The sequence below is a fragment of the Rhinopithecus roxellana genome, chromosome 20 (genome assembly GCF_007565055.1).
Source record: "Rhinopithecus roxellana isolate Shanxi Qingling chromosome 20, ASM756505v1, whole genome shotgun sequence".
Classification (NCBI taxonomy): domain Eukaryota; kingdom Metazoa; phylum Chordata; class Mammalia; order Primates; family Cercopithecidae; genus Rhinopithecus; species Rhinopithecus roxellana.
The window spans coordinates 8166810-8182285 of NC_044568.1; the positions used below are offsets into that span (position 1 = coordinate 8166810).

Here is a 15476-nt window from a genome sequence, read left to right on the forward strand (position 1 = left end):
CAATCCAGAGGAGGTAATACAATGTACTATATACAATAAAAACAATGCTTAGAGGCATATTTAATGATAAATATTCAGGATGTTTTAAACATGACATGGTTGTACTAAATATATATACAGAATATATCATGAATGTTCATCTATTAACAGAAGACAGGTGGTAAGAATTTTCACCAGAATATGCTTATTGGTACCACTTGTTTTAGGGGAAGGATAGAGTGGGTAGATTATGGATGATTTTTTTCCCTCTATTTTTCTGCATTTCCAAATTGTCTACAATTAATATATAATGTTTTATAAATGAGGAGAATAAAAAATAGTTTTTAAAAAGCAGTCAGGGTGTGGTTGCTCATGCCTGTAATCCCAGCACTTCGGGAGGTCAAGGTGGAAGGATCACTTGAGGCCAGGAGTTTGAGACCAGACTGGACAACAAAGTAGGACCCTGTCTTTTAAAATTTTATCCAGATGTGGTGGCACATGCCTGTAGTCTCAGCTACTTGGAAGAGGCTAGGTAGGGAGGACAGCTTGAGCCCAGGAGGTTGAGGATGGACTAAGCCAGGTTCATGCCATTGCACTCCAGCCTGGGTAACAGAACGAAACCAAAATCCTGTGGTTTTTTTGTTTTGTTTTTGTTTTTGTTTTGTTTTTTAAAAAAAGAAGACCTGCTCTTTTGGCAGTTTATCGAAATAGGATGACATGGGCTTTTCTATAAAATTGATAATGATAAAACTGTCTTAGTTTTTATTTAAAATCATTTTTAAAATGAAATGTTTCAGATGGGTTGATATATAATAAAGAAAATAGAGCAAACTCTCCACCAAAGAATCTATGTGGTGGGTATATGGGTACTCCCTATACAATTCTTTCAACTTGTCTTCAAATCTGAAAATGTTTGATAAAACTTTAGAGGAGGGAGATGAGAGGAGCGAATGTTTCCAGAATAGGTGGAGGTGTTTTATGTTCAAGTACAATTCTTTCAGAAGCAAGTTGTTGAGCCCACAGGTTGCTCAAGGGCTCACTGGATACTAACGAGCATTAAACATAATAACTAATAGCTCTATCTAGTAGGAAATGGGAAATATCTCTTTCATTACAGACAGAACAACATTCCTTTTTTTTTTTTTTTTTTTTTTGTTAGACAGGGTCTTGTTCTGTCACCCAGGCCAGAGGAGTATAGTGATCTTGGCTCACTGCAGCCTAGACTTTCCGGGCTCCATCGATCCTCCTGCCTCAGCGCCCCCTCCCATAGTGGGGACTACAGGCACATGCCACCACACCCAGCTAAATTTTTTGTCTTTTTAGTAGAGACAGGGTTTCTTCATGTTGTCCAGGTTGGTCTTGAACTCCTGGACTCAAGAGATCTGCTCACCTCAGCCTCCCAAAGTGCTGGGATTACAGGTGAGCCACGACGCCTAGAGTCGAAAGACATTCCTTTCTGAGTGAAGGGGAAAAAACCCAAGACCTGGCTAGTTTCTCTCTGCCTACTCTGGGTGGAAACCTGGAAGCGGATGCCAGGGAAGGCAGTGTTTGTCTTTGTCCCAGCATAACAATCAACTAAGGAACTTGTTACAAATACAAACTTGTATTTGTATTTCTGATTGCTGGGGAGCAATGAGAAAGCAATCAAAAAAGGAGCACTTCCGGTCAGTCAAGAAAGTGAGGGAAAAGAACTAAGGTTCCCGAAGTCCCACGAAGTCCTCGTGATCAGAACAGTTATCAGAAAACAATATACCAATATGCACCTGGTGTTTAACTCTAAATCCTGTTCTACACTAAAAATGCATTTCCAAACATCTTTTAATGTGTCTGTGTTCAGCAGTTTTAATATTAGCTTTGCTTTATGTAACCAATAAAAGAAAACACTGCTAATCATACTGGCTATTAAGGTCACATAGTCATAACAAGAGCCTTCTCTCACATATTAATCTAAATGAAGACAAAATATTAATAGCAAGTATGTTTAAGCACTGGGCTTGCAAATCTAAGCAGTGCAGAAAGATAGGGACCTATCAAATGATTCAGGATCTTTGAGACATCATCTCACTACAAAGTTGAGATGACTGATATACATATATATTTTTTTTTTTTTTTTTCTTTTTTGAGACGGAGTTTCACTCCTGTTGCCCAGGCTGGAGTGCACTGGCGCAATCTCAGGCGATTCTCCTGTCTCAGCCTCCCGAGTAGCTGGGATTACAGGTGCATGTCCCCACGTCCAGCTGATTTTTGTATTTTTAGTAAAGATGAGGTTTCATCATATTGGTTAGGCTGATCTCGAACTCCTGACCTCAGGTGATCCGCCCGCCTCAGCCTCCCAAAGTGTTGGGATAACAGGCATGAGTCAGTGCGCCCGGCTGACTGACAGATATATCTATACTGCTTAACAGAGTAAATTCAAATAATGGACTTATCTTTGGATTTCAGACAGAAAAACATGTCTTATCCCTGCTAACCCTCAGTGCAAATGGGCCCAGCACAAGAAGAAGAGGAGGAACCACTGTGGTTTGGAAAGAGAACAACATGTGGACCCAGGAAACTGTTAAAATCCACTCTCCCTCTCAAGGACTGTGTGAACCGAGGCAAGGCACTCACATTGCTGAGCCACAATGTACTCAACAATAAAACGGCAATGCCTGTATCTCAAAGTACAGAATAAAATGAAAGACCATGTGCAAAAACACAGAAAATGTCCTACTACTGTGTGCTATTATTATTAATATGAATCTGGCTTTTAAGGGATTTAAGCCCTTTGGCTATCTCTGCTTTTCAGCTAAGAGGTGGCAGTGAAGTCCGGCATGCATGCACCTAGGCTCCTGAGGCTCAGTTCTCCTCTGCATGTCACCAGTGATGCGGCTGCTAGGCCAGTCGAAGCATCAGGTGTCTTGGCTTTGAGCTGGATCCACATCTACTCAGTTTTGATCTAACCAATTCAACAGCTGCCTTGAAATGATCTAGATGTCCTGTCACTTACATCTTGGGTTTTTTGAAGGGAGAGAGGGAGGAGGGACTGGTGACTGGGTAGAATCAAATGTTCCTCAGCAAGTGCAGCTGTAAACCTGGCGTGAGACCCAAGAAGGAGGAGAAGAAAAGGAGCCCAGTGGTGAAAGGCTGGCAACCACCTTTCGGACCAGGCATGGAGGCTACCCAGCTTTCACTCTCGAGGCCCTAATGGGACTGGAAAAAAACACAAAAAGCCCCACCCTGTGCATCTAGTTGCCTACTTGGACAGTGGAGTTGACTCCTTATCAGTAGGACTTTCTTAATATCTCTTTATCCTATGAGGAAAGACATGAAGACTGACCTCTCCTGGTTTCTCCTGGGTCTACAACTGTGTTTACATTTATACACAAGATCTTCAAAGAAACAACAGCTTAAATAGCTTATCAGGTGTTTTGTTATGTGCTAGGCACAGTGCTAAGTGCTTTACCTCATTTAATTCTCACACTAAACCTACAGGAAACTACTTCTACTTCATATTGTAAATGAGGGACCTGAATGAAGTTCAGAGAGGTTAAGTAATTTGTTCCATATTAACTTGTATGTGGCAGAGCCTAGATTTACCCGGGCCCACAGCGGAAGCTATTTGGCAATATGTTGCCCCTCGCACAAGAAGGTAAAGCTGAACTCTGAAGAAGGAACAGCTCCATGAGGTAGCTGCCAGCCTACCTCTCCACGACTGTGAGGGCATCATTGAACCGTGCAGCAAACACATCCCCAATAAAGTACTCAGCCAGGCGGCCCACGGCCTGCAGCAGGGAGCTCAGGTCTCTCAGGGAGCAGTGCAGACGCCGGCAGTCGTTCTCCGCTGTGATGTTCAACCTGTGTCCTGGAACACAACACCCCAGACAGTTTTCCACAGGAAGACCACACTTTAGATACTACATATACTTGCTCGTCCAGCAAGCCACACCCAGCAAAACCAATTCTCGAAACAAAGCAACCCACGGGCCGCTCCCCAGTACTGAGCACTGGGCCCAGTCTCCACCTGACACTATACATTTGCGCTCCAGAGGCCAGGGACAGAGACAGAGTTGGGGGAGGGGCAGACAGCCTAGGGTGTGCTAATGTGGAGGGAGCCCCTGATCTGATTCCTTTTGATCCTGTAAGGTCCTGACACCACCACTGTTACATACAAGGAGGCACACCCAGTGAGGCCCAGGCACTTGCCCAGCACGTGTCACATTTCCGGGGCAAGGCTAGTGTTCTACACTGAGTCTATGTGACTCCAAATCTGTTTCCTTTGGCATAGGGCCCTATCTCAGAATGAAATTTCCATGGCCCAACAGTTAGGACCTGCCCCTGGCTAAGAGAGGAGGGGTACACTCAGCTCTCCACCCCTGAAGGCTGGGAGGTGGCACAGTATGAAATAAAGAGCATGGGACTTGGATTCCAAAGATACAGATTCCCTGCCACTTCCAGGCTCAATGCCTCATACAACCCTCCTAAGCCTCAGTATCACTATTATAAGGGCCACGTTAAAATATATAACCCTCTAAGCTATAGAACACTGTTCAGTATTTGTAATTATTATAAATAGCAAAGAACTAGTGAATTACTAAGGTCTGAAATTTCCTTACTTTTCAACACAACTTCTTCAAACTGAACAAGGAGGATGCTAAGATGAAGGACAAAACATTCTCCCTTGATTCGGTCACTTCCTTGGTTTTTGGATCCCTCTCTTCACAAATGTCCACAAAAGATAGTAAGAATTTTCAGGCCGGAACACAGACCTGCAGGTCTGATTCAAGTCCTTCTCACTGACACAGCAGGAGTGAGGGTGGGGTGGTAACACGACTAGGGCACTGTTCCTAGGGCACCTACAATCCCAGCACTCCCTAGGTACTTTCCACACCTGCTCCCTCCCCCTACTTCAGTTCTCTCCTGTCTCTTAGGAGACAAGACTCACACTGGTCATCACCAACCCTCCTCCCGCTGTGCTCCACAATCAGCTTCCCAGAGCCCAGACTAAGCTTGCAGCTCCCCTGAAGCAAGGTGCTGAATCCTCTGGAGGTTCTCTCCTGCTAAAAGGGGAGAACCTAGACTCTCCAGTATCAACTCAGGTCTCTCATGGCCTCGACACCTTCTACTATGCCACTATGTCATCCAGACCCAATGGTAATTCCCCAGAGCCTCGTGTCTCTGTGCCTCTGCCTAGACTGCCCATCATTTCATCCTCTGCCCACCCAAGTTCTGCAAGCTCCTACATAGCCTCCAGCCTCTCAGGGGCATCCTCTCTCTGTGAGGCCTCACCCCTCCTGTCTTCCTCCTTGGCACCCATACCCATAAGGAGATAAACTGATGACTTACAAGACCATCTCCTTACTGACTACAAAATTCCTTGCGGTGAGCAGCTATGTCCAGCAGCCAGCACAGCAGCTGGTACAGAGTGAGTGACCGTAAATGTATGAATGATTTAGATGCAACAGAACAGACAGCAAACTAGAGCAGGACAGGGAGACCCAGGCAGCTTCCTTCCTCACCCTGTCCCTGGGAATACTGGCATGTATTACTGACAGTAAACACGGATGGGTGGCACCTGTGGAAAGGAAGGGTTGACACCTACAAAGCAAGTGTCAGATGAAGTAGCAGGCTGAATGCCTCGATCCACCGCCAGTGTCAAGGGATGAGGCCCGCAACAGTGCCTGCGACAGCCCCCAAAGGAAGACAAGAGGCTGGAAGACCGGACAGAGGCCACATCTCAAGGAGGAGGAGAAAGAAAAAAGAGGTAACTCATGGAAGGACCTTAGACAGAGAGGGCCAGTGACAAAGGCTGGTTTTGACCTGCCCCAAATCACCTGCTCCTGCCTCCTCCACTCCACAAGGACAGCAGTGCCCTGGCACAGGAACAAGATTCCCAGCCTGAGGCAGCCCCTCCAGAGGCTGTCGGTGCAGCTAAGGAGTAAGCCAGTTTCTCCAGCCAGAGCAACAGAATGACCACCCCACCCAGCCAGACGAGCTCACGGAAACAACACACTGAGAGGGATTTTTCATCACGCTGGTTGTGCGAAAGAGAACATGGACTTCATGGGCTACAGAAAGAGACAGCCCCAATCTCTCAGTTAACTGAAGTGCCACAATTATACACCCTCTGAATGTCGATGGGATTTTCAAGGCTACATCTACGCAACCAACTCCCAGGGTCAACTTCTAAAACCTCCTGCTCCTCTGCACATCAACCAGACCTCAGGGCTCTGTGGGAATAAACTCTTATGAAAAATACACCCTGACACTGGGTACGGCATAGTACAGGCCCAAAAAGAGGGGAGGCCAGCTTTTCTTTCTCAGAGCAACACCAGGGGTCACTGAGTCTGCTTCAGTAGCCCTTGGCGCTCTCTGCATGCTCAACCTTCATTTTGCACCTCCACCTCCCCCCAGGCTCTACCTTGACCACCAGTTTCTAACTTCTCTATGGTATCCAATCCCTTCAGTACCCGCTGAATACCTGAGAACGAGCTTCTTAAATATTTTAAGTGTGCAAGGGGAACACTGTTATTTTTTTTAAAACCAAACCAAAACACTACCCTAAATCAAGTTTCCATTTGAGTATGGTCCTTAATAGACAATTACTAGAGAGCTTAAAAGTCACCCTGATCAAGCCTTCCCCTCTGCCCAGCACTTACCCTACACACCTGGCCCTTCAGCCTCTTCCTGGACCTCGGCTGAATGCTAGGGAGCTCAAGGGAGCCCTTCCATCTCTGGACAACTTGGTCACAAACATGGGTAAAATATGTCTCCCTGTGATTGCTCATCAACCCCTGGCCCACTCCTTGAGGGTAGAAACTGTTGACACTTGATCACTTCTGACCCAACAAAACTGCAATTCCATACAGTTCCACTTTGCACATATGTGCATCTAAGATTCATGTTCATCAAAATCATAGCTGGTTCTTTCCTGTTCTATCTGCAAGGCAGACAATCACATGGGCAATAAATACCCCAGGTCAAATTCTCTATCTTGACACCCTCCTCCAGCCTAGAAACCTATTATCACCACCACAAAAGTCACGCAGGGCATCAAGTAGACTTGAGGGGACAGGCCAGCATCCCACTGTGAAAAGCTGTTCAGATCCACCCACACTTTCTTATGTCTGGCAAGGCTTAGATTTTCCCCCAAAAGCACAGGACATCTGCAAGGTAGAACCTTCAGATGAGAATGCTGAAAGGTTTGGAGGCATAAAACACCATGTCCACATCAAAGTCCTATCTTCCACAAACCAAGTCATCCTAAAGCTGTTTAGATATGACTTAAGCCACATCCAAAGAACAGCTACTTGGCAAATCACTGCCCTAGGGGGGAAAAAATCTTAAACATAATTTAGTCTTCTCTTTTTGAGGAGTTGAGGAAGGTATAAAAACTGGCATTCAGGTAGTTCCCTCTGAGAGAACAAACAAATCATAATCATAAATCATAAACAAACTCAAGCAGAACAAACAATTTAAGTCTAAAAATCTTAGATAAAATTTTGTAGACAAAATAATCCCTTAGACAGGAAAGTTTGCATGGGTACCCAGAAAAGTTAAAGGGTTACCTAGAGGAGAAATACTGTCTCAGTGAAGGAAGATCTCAATGTGGGGTGGCAGAAGTCAAATACACAATGGAGGCACAGACATCAATGCTGTGCAAGGGGAACACCACCAATGAGGATTTCTTAACCTACATATGGTAGAAAAGACAGACAGAGGGAGCAGAGGATGACCTGCCAGGAGCCAGAGCAGCACACAGCAACCAACGTGGCCCAGCAACACAAGCTGTGCCTTGGTCTTGACAGGGAAGTGGAGGCAGGCTCAGCAGCAGGAAGGGAAACAATGCAAAGCACACAGGATCTTCTGAATCCAGCTGCTCTGACAAAAGCAAAAGTGGGAGCCTTCCAGGCTAGGTGACCACACTGCAGGCCTCAACCACACTGCAGGTCTCACTGCTGGCCAAAATGTGCATCCCATTGTCATATACAGTCACAGCACCAGGAGTAAGCAAGAATCTCAGCTGGTGCCCATTTACACAGGCTCCAGAGGAGACCCAAGAATTAAAGGCCGGGCTAGAAAGCAAATGCAAATGAAGGAGGACCCAGAGCCTATCGGGGATGAGAGGGCACAGTTTCTGTTGAGGGTCATAAGGCTGGTGTGGCATGGAGGTTATTTGAGGGGGTAAATGGCTATGGGAACCAGGGGAAAAAACGTACTCAGAGTTTCCGTTTGTTAATAGCCTTTGCACTGGAAACTTGGCTTCTGAGCCACCAAAAATTGGGGAATGTTTTGTCATGGATGAGAGAGCTTGTTTTAAAACAGGAAATAAGCATTTCTCCGGCCTGAGAGGTTTTGCCACTGGAGTACAAGCCAAGCATCAGTGCTGAGGATAAGATTTACAAATGATCTGGAAGAGCGGAGTTCTATGAAATTGCCAGTAAATAGGCGTTAGTGAAAGCAAGTATGTGGTATTTCCTATGGGAAAAAATATATCACATTATCCTTCTAGGGTGAGGAGCTCAGAATTATCAGCTATGTCCCAGATATAGAGTTTCAGATTCACTAGACTTTCACCTAAAGACAGACACAATGGAATGTAAAAACGTCAGCTTTTACAAAAGTAAACAGGACACTGAAGGGTCAAGGTGGGGGAGGAAAGAACACCTGCTTGGTTTTTTTAATAGATCAAGAACAGTGTCTTCAGGGTCCTGAGTACATTCTAATTTGAATAGTGGTCATGAAGAAAAGACCACCTGGGCATGATTATTCCCAAGAATGGCTTCTGGAAACATCTGTAGCACTTCTACACAGCCAAATGATTTTCATTAGTGGTGACAGCACATTTTACAGGCATGTTTGTTTTGAAAGTGCCTTTTTAAAGTTTTGTCTTTTTAAATTTCTTACCCTATCTACAAAGTCAGGGCCTACATTCAGGACATGCCAAGGCCCATCAGCCTCCTGGGGCCCACTAGATTATTTAGAAGCTTATATAGTCATGGAAACCAGCCATCACAGACCACCAAGGACAGCCTCGGAAAGAGGCTCCCGTGGAGGATCTGCCATGAATTACAAGCTCATCCAGGAGACGGGCTGCACACTGGGCAGCTCTGTGCTGGGCTGAAACAGCAGTTACCCAACGCAGGGGCTGCAAGCCAGAGCCAGGACAGGTTCCATAAGAAGCAGGCTGGAAAGAAGGAAGGGCGGTGAGAAGTGGTGCACAGCAGCTGATGGGGCAGGGAGGACACACGTGGCTTTCAGTTACTGGTGTTTTCAGCTGACAAAAATCAATGTCAGATGTTAAGCTATTTCAACGTTTTGTCATTCCCTATTATACCATCATGAGACTAGTACCAACAAAGCCATGGGACCCCGGGTAAATTAACATCTCTGAACATCAATTTCCTCTTATGTAAAATAGGGGAAACTAGTAATAGCACTTACACCTCACAGGACAATGGAGAGAATTAAGTAATGTAAGTCAATAACACAGTGCCTGGCATGTAATGAGAGCTACAAAAGGAAGCTATTACTATTATTGTTATCAACAAAATAACAAAGAAAGCTAACCCTAAACCCCAAGCAGGCAGGGCCTGTAAACAGCAGCCAAAAACCTTTCCAACCAGCTCTGGTCGGAGCCCCTGGGGCCATTTGCAACAGGTGCGGGGGGCAGGGGGGATCACAGACCATCAGCTACGCTATGGCCTTCCAATTCTAGAGTGTGCAGGAAGCAAGAAAGCACAAAGCCATGTTTTCCCTAGTACACCTGCTGGTTGAAAGGACATAAGGAAATATTAGAGGCTTTTTAGTAAGTCCTGTCTCTTTACTCCAAATCAGTTTCTTTTCCAAATACCTCCTTGGAATACACTGTCATGACCTCATCTTTTACCTCCCCCACAGCTTCTTTTTATCATAAGCCTTTAAAAACGTTCCCTGTTTAGAAGTGGGGAGGCCGCAGTGAAGAAATCATGTTCCGACAGCAACGGCAGCAGTAATGAAGTATCAGTCCAATGGTTTTCTGAAAGTTTGGTTAAATTAGAAAATAAAAATCAGTTTACCTGACCCTGAAGTGACTATAAACTGCTGCAATCCCAAGTAAACTTCTAAATTGTCCTGAAGAACTGGGAACTGAAAACAAAGAAACAACAAAAAAAAATTTAAGTAATAAATCAAGTTTTAATAGCATTTATCATAACAAGCAACTAAGGGGCGAGGAACAGGATCAAAACCTTTTCTCTAGGAACCTTTAAATGCAGCTAAAAACCTATGACCACTCTTCAGTGCACCCCCCCACACTACAGTTTCTACAATTGAAAACACCAATTAATACACAGAAGAAGAAAGAAAACGTATTAGTTTGACCCTCTTTTTTTATTTTTATTTTTTAAAGCAAAGGACACTGTGGTATGACTATTACATTCCTAACAGAGGAGATCAAACCCTGAAATGACCTACACCTTCTAGAACTCTGAGAAGGGATCATATCTCCCTTCAAATCCAAGGGAACCTCTACATGAGAGAAATGTCAGCTATGCCTTATTGAAGTACATGGAAAAGTGAAAAGATGGGCCTAATTATTTGCAGTTCCCTTGCTCAAGTAGCAGTCAGAACATCATAACCAGGGCTGCATCTTTCTTTCGCAAGCTGCTACACTCACCAGTAAGATTAAAACGTGACTAGCCCCTAAGAAAGGCAGATGGTAAAGTAAAACGAAGCTTTCCAGGAGAGAACACAAATATAGCTAGGTCATTCAATGCAAAAGATGACACTATGGCCAGGGGTGGTGGCTCACGCCTGTAAATGCCAGCACTTTGGGAGGCAGAGGTGGGCAGACGACGAGGTCAGGAGATTGAGACCATCCTGGCTAACACGGTGAAACCCCGTCTCTACTAAAAATACAAAAAGTTAGCTGGGTGTGGTGGTGGACACTTGAAGTCCCACCTACTCAGGAGGCTGAGGCAGGAGAATCGCTTGAACCCAGGAGGTGGAGGTTGCAGTGAGCCAAGATCAAGTCACTGCACTCTGGCCTGGGCGACAGAGTGAGACTCTGTCTCAAAAAAAAAAAAAAAAAAAAAAGAATTACCCTAATAACTGCCTTGCCTTGAAGAAGAGATGAATTTAATGCAAATCTCTCTGAATAACAAGCACCACATAGGAAAGGGAATCAATCCTTACAAGTGAAGATTCCAGCACATATAGACACAGGCAGAGAAAGCTAGCAATTTGCCAAGAGTGAGCTTTACAACGGCCAGCTTTTCAACAATGTAACTTCTATAAGTAACAGCTTCCACTTGGCCTGGCCACTTGCAAGCTACTGATAAAGGTATTAAGGCTTTAGTCAAATTCCTATTATATCCAAGACTAAACAGGGTTCCAAAAGTAGGTTTAATATTTTGTGGAAATGTTAGTATTTGTTCAGTTTGAGTAACAGTTAAATGGTAATTATTATTCTGTTTTTAAAAAGTACATATGGGGAGGAAGGGGAGGAGAGACAGAGAGAGAGACAGAGAGAGAGAGAGAGAGAGACAGACAGACAGACAGACACAAGGGAGTCAACCAGCCAAGCTCTGTGTACAGGAAAATCACTACACTTTCCATTCCCCCGGACAGCGCATTACCAGTGTGGAGAAGGCATGCGTGGGCAGGAGCTCCATCACTTTGGCCACCACCTCCAAACTCTGCCGTAAGTACCGCTGCCACTCCGTCTGCTGCTGTGGGGGAAGCACAGGAGAATCAGCTCTCCCAGAATCCTCTCATCTTCCTTGCCAACCTCAAGTCCACTTTCAGAAATAAAATTTTGAAGAAATGGAAAATGATGGAACCAGGTTATCTGGTACAATAAAAAGGCCAAGCTAGAATTTTTTAAAAACAATGAATTAATTTCATAAAAAACTATTTCCTCAGAAAGTAAATGACTCACATAGAATAACCTATTTTCCCCCCTTGGGTTACAGGATACAGAGATGGAGAGCCACTTGTGAAATCACCTGTTGGAAATGATCACACATCACCTTCTGACACAGTCCACTACTGTGTCCCTATCCAAATAACCGACTGACTCGGTGCCATTCAGAATGGGGTCCACAGCCAGTCAGCAAAAGCATCCCTTGGGGGGGCTGTCAGAAATGCAAATTCTGTGGTCCCCACCCTAAGCCTCCAGAATCAGAATCTGCTTTAACAAGCTGTTCTAGTGATTCTTATTCATGCTGACATTTAAGAAGCAAGACATGTCATTCCCCTTTTGGGAGATGAGGACGTTATCGCTTAGAGAAATGCCACACCCAGCCTTCCAATCTCCTCCATGCCCTAGGTTGCAGAGCTTCAAACCCAGGCCATCTGGCTCTAAGCAAAGGGCTCTCCGTAACCCAAATATGACCACCCATAAGCTCTTGACCATGCCACAGTCACTCTAACTTTCAGAACAGCAGCAGTTAATTTGAAAAATTTTAAGCACCTAATGGTTTTTAAAAAAAAAAAACACACACACTGGAATTGTTTCCTTAAAGATATTTTCCTTACTAACGTTGGGCACATCAGCATCAGAAAATTCAAGACTGATTTTAAGAAGTAGAAGTTTGCATAATATACTCCAAACAGACATCCGTTCATTCTAGCCTTATTGGTTCAGTATCTCGCTAACAGTGTCCACAAGCATCCAGCTAGCTCTTACCGCTGCCCAGGTTGGGGAGCAGAGGTGAGGGTGCAAGGCAGGGGAGACAGAGAGGATACACAGTTCTCACTAAACCGCTTTTCATTGTACATATGGTTTCTCTACTTACATCTCTAGTCCACATAAAAATGCCTGTAAAACATTTTTTATGGTTAATAAGTCAAAAGGGACTAGCAGGAGATTAAAAATTTCAAATGTACAACTCAAACCAGAAGACTACTCTGGTTTCAGAACAGTCTCCGGAGCAGAGGGCTCTGGGTTACAGGTCCCCATTCTGATTCACATCACAACGTGAGAGCGACAAAAAGTCAATCGGCGTGCCGCTTACATCGTCATCCAGAGTCTCGTCATCCAACTCCTCCAGCTGGGCCTGGTTGTATCTGAACTGGATTCGATTCAACACCTCTGTGAGGAGGAGCACCAGGGCATCTTCGTACCTACATGGCAGGGAGAAATTCAACATCAATCAGGTGAAAGGAGGCTTTCAGTTTAGAATTTGGAAAAGGCCTCCTGCACTATAAAAGAAATGGTGTCCATGTTGATCACCATGGAAAAGGAGCATCTAAATTCCTGAGGCTGAGTTTATGGGTTGGCAGGTGTGTGCACGCATGGAACAGAAACAGAGGTATGTATTTAACGATGTACCAGGCACCGTGTATCTTCCTGACAGACTGTTTATATAATAGCCCTTTTTGTCTCTGGCAATAATTTCTGTCTTAAAATATATTTTGTCTGCTATTAGTGCAGTGACCTGAGCTTTCTTTTGGTTACTTTTTGCACGGAATATCTTTTTCCATCTTTTTACTTTCGATCTATTTGTATCTGAATCCAAAGTGAGTCTCTTGTAGACAACACGTCATTGGGTCGTGGCTTTATTTAAAAAATCTATTCTCTGCCTTTTTAACAGGAGAATCTAATCTACTAAATGTAATGTAATTACTGATAAGGAGGCCTCATTTCTGCCATTTTGCTATTTATTTTCTATGACTTATGTTCCTCAATTCCTCCATTCCTGCCTTCTTTTGGGTCAAACAGGTATTTTCTAGTGCTGCGTTTTAAATCCCTTGTCCTTCCTTTTACTAAGTATTTTCAAGTTACGGTCTTAGCAGTTGCTCTGGGGATGATGGGCACTGCATATAAATATTACCTAATTCAATGATTTAATGCTTTTAACAGCTGTGAGAAGTAAATGGTTTCAATATTTTTCTAAGGAAACAACAATTAACAAAAGTTAAATAAACTGCCCAAGGCCACAAAGCTATTTCGAACCCAGGGCTCCCTAACTCGAAATCATGTTCTCTCTACACATAAATCACCAATGGATTTGTTTTGTTTTGTTTTGTTTTGTTTTTGGAGACAGAGTCTCACTCTGTCACCCAGGCTGAAGTGCTATGGCGTGATCTTGGCTCACTCCAACCTCTGCCTCCCAGGTTCAGTGATTCTCATGCTTCAGCCTCCCGAGTGGCTGGGATTACAGGCATGAGCCACTATGCCTGGCTAATTTTTGTATTTTTAGTAGAGACGGGGTTTCACCATGTTGGTCAGGTTGGTCTTGAAATCCCGACCTCAGATGATCCGCCAGCCTCGACCTCCCAAAGTGTCAGGATTACAGGCGTGAGCCACTGCGCACGGCACCAATGGGTTTTAAGCCTGCTCCACCCAACTCCCAAAACCTAATCTTTAGTCCATTTTGAGAAGACTTCGAAACTAAAAAGAGCCTGGGGAAACCGTGACCCTTTGATTTGTGTCTAAGAATAATTTCTCAAAGAAATACTCAGAGCAGTAGGTTTGGATATTTCCCACATGTAATAAGAACCCAACTCAGAAGATACCAAGTTATAAGCAACAACTGCTACACAAGGACCAACAAACTGCTCATTTTCAAGAACAAATCATGTTGCCTAAATACTCACCTATCCTGAAACGCTTCTAAGATAAGTTAAGGGATTGCTCCCACTCATACAGCAAACCACCAGTGCTGGTTAGTAAGCTCTCCACATCAATCTACTCTCCACAGTTGCGATGCTGGGGCTGAGACTCAAAGGACACTTTGTTTCAGTCAGTTAGGTTCTGCAGCAGGGACACTGGAGGGAGATTGGAAGGCAGAAGGGACAAAAGGACTGCATCCTTCCTGCGGACTTGCTGTCCTGGCAGTGCTGCCCCAGCAACAGATAGCTGGCAGCAGCAACTGGTTCCAGTTTCCAGCTTCACTCCACATTCCCAGAACTAGTATCGTGCACCCTCAGAGGTAGAGGCAACACCCTCTCCTCAAAGGAATGGTGCCAGTTGGAAAAGGTCCCTCCTCTGAACTCCTGCAGCAGCTGGATGGGGCCGCCTCTTCAGAGATCTGAACCCTAGTTGCTCAGGGCCCAAGCTCTGATCTTCCAGATTTTGATAGCCCCAGCTTCTTGCCTTTGTACTTCTAGCCTTAGGGGTGGAGCCACTTCCTGTACTTATCAACTGTGTTATCTCAGTGTTCCTTCTGAAACCTATTTAATCGATTTCCTACACTGAATTTTCTGTTCAAATAATTAAGTATGGTTTCTGATTTCCTGACAGGACTCTAACTAATACACCACCCAATCTACTACAGTTGAGTACTGGGACAACATGATAATCAAAGCTAAAAGATATCCAATACCAAGACCAAATACAGTTCATTTAGTCCATGAGGTACAGCCCATGTGATGAGACTCAGTCTACAGATCACTTACAAATCCTCCTGGATTGTCCCATTTCAGATTTTGGTGTCTTTTTTTTTTTTTTACATTAAGAATTTAACCTATGCCAAAACTGACATTTGTATTTATTTATTTTTTTTTTAACATAATTTCAACTTTTATGTTAG

General features: G+C 44.3%; 1 protein-coding gene across 3 annotated transcripts in view; it reads right to left on the minus strand.

The window, feature by feature from the left end:
- The window catches only part of XPO6 (exportin 6), a 114797-nt gene that overhangs the window by 24125 nt on the left and 75196 nt on the right, over positions 1-15476 (minus strand). For 2 of the 3 annotated variants that reach the window (XM_030924948.1, XM_010388641.2), the window contains 4 exons: positions 12957-13065; positions 11577-11669; positions 10017-10086; positions 3664-3823 (listed from right to left, as the gene is read on the minus strand). In XM_030924948.1, the coding sequence (XP_030780808.1) occupies positions 3664-3823; positions 10017-10086; positions 11577-11669; positions 12957-13065 (432 nt within the window). The remainder of the gene's footprint in view (positions 1-3663; positions 3824-10016; positions 10087-11576; positions 11670-12956; positions 13066-15476) is intronic. The other variant, XM_010388642.2, reaches the window with a different exon arrangement.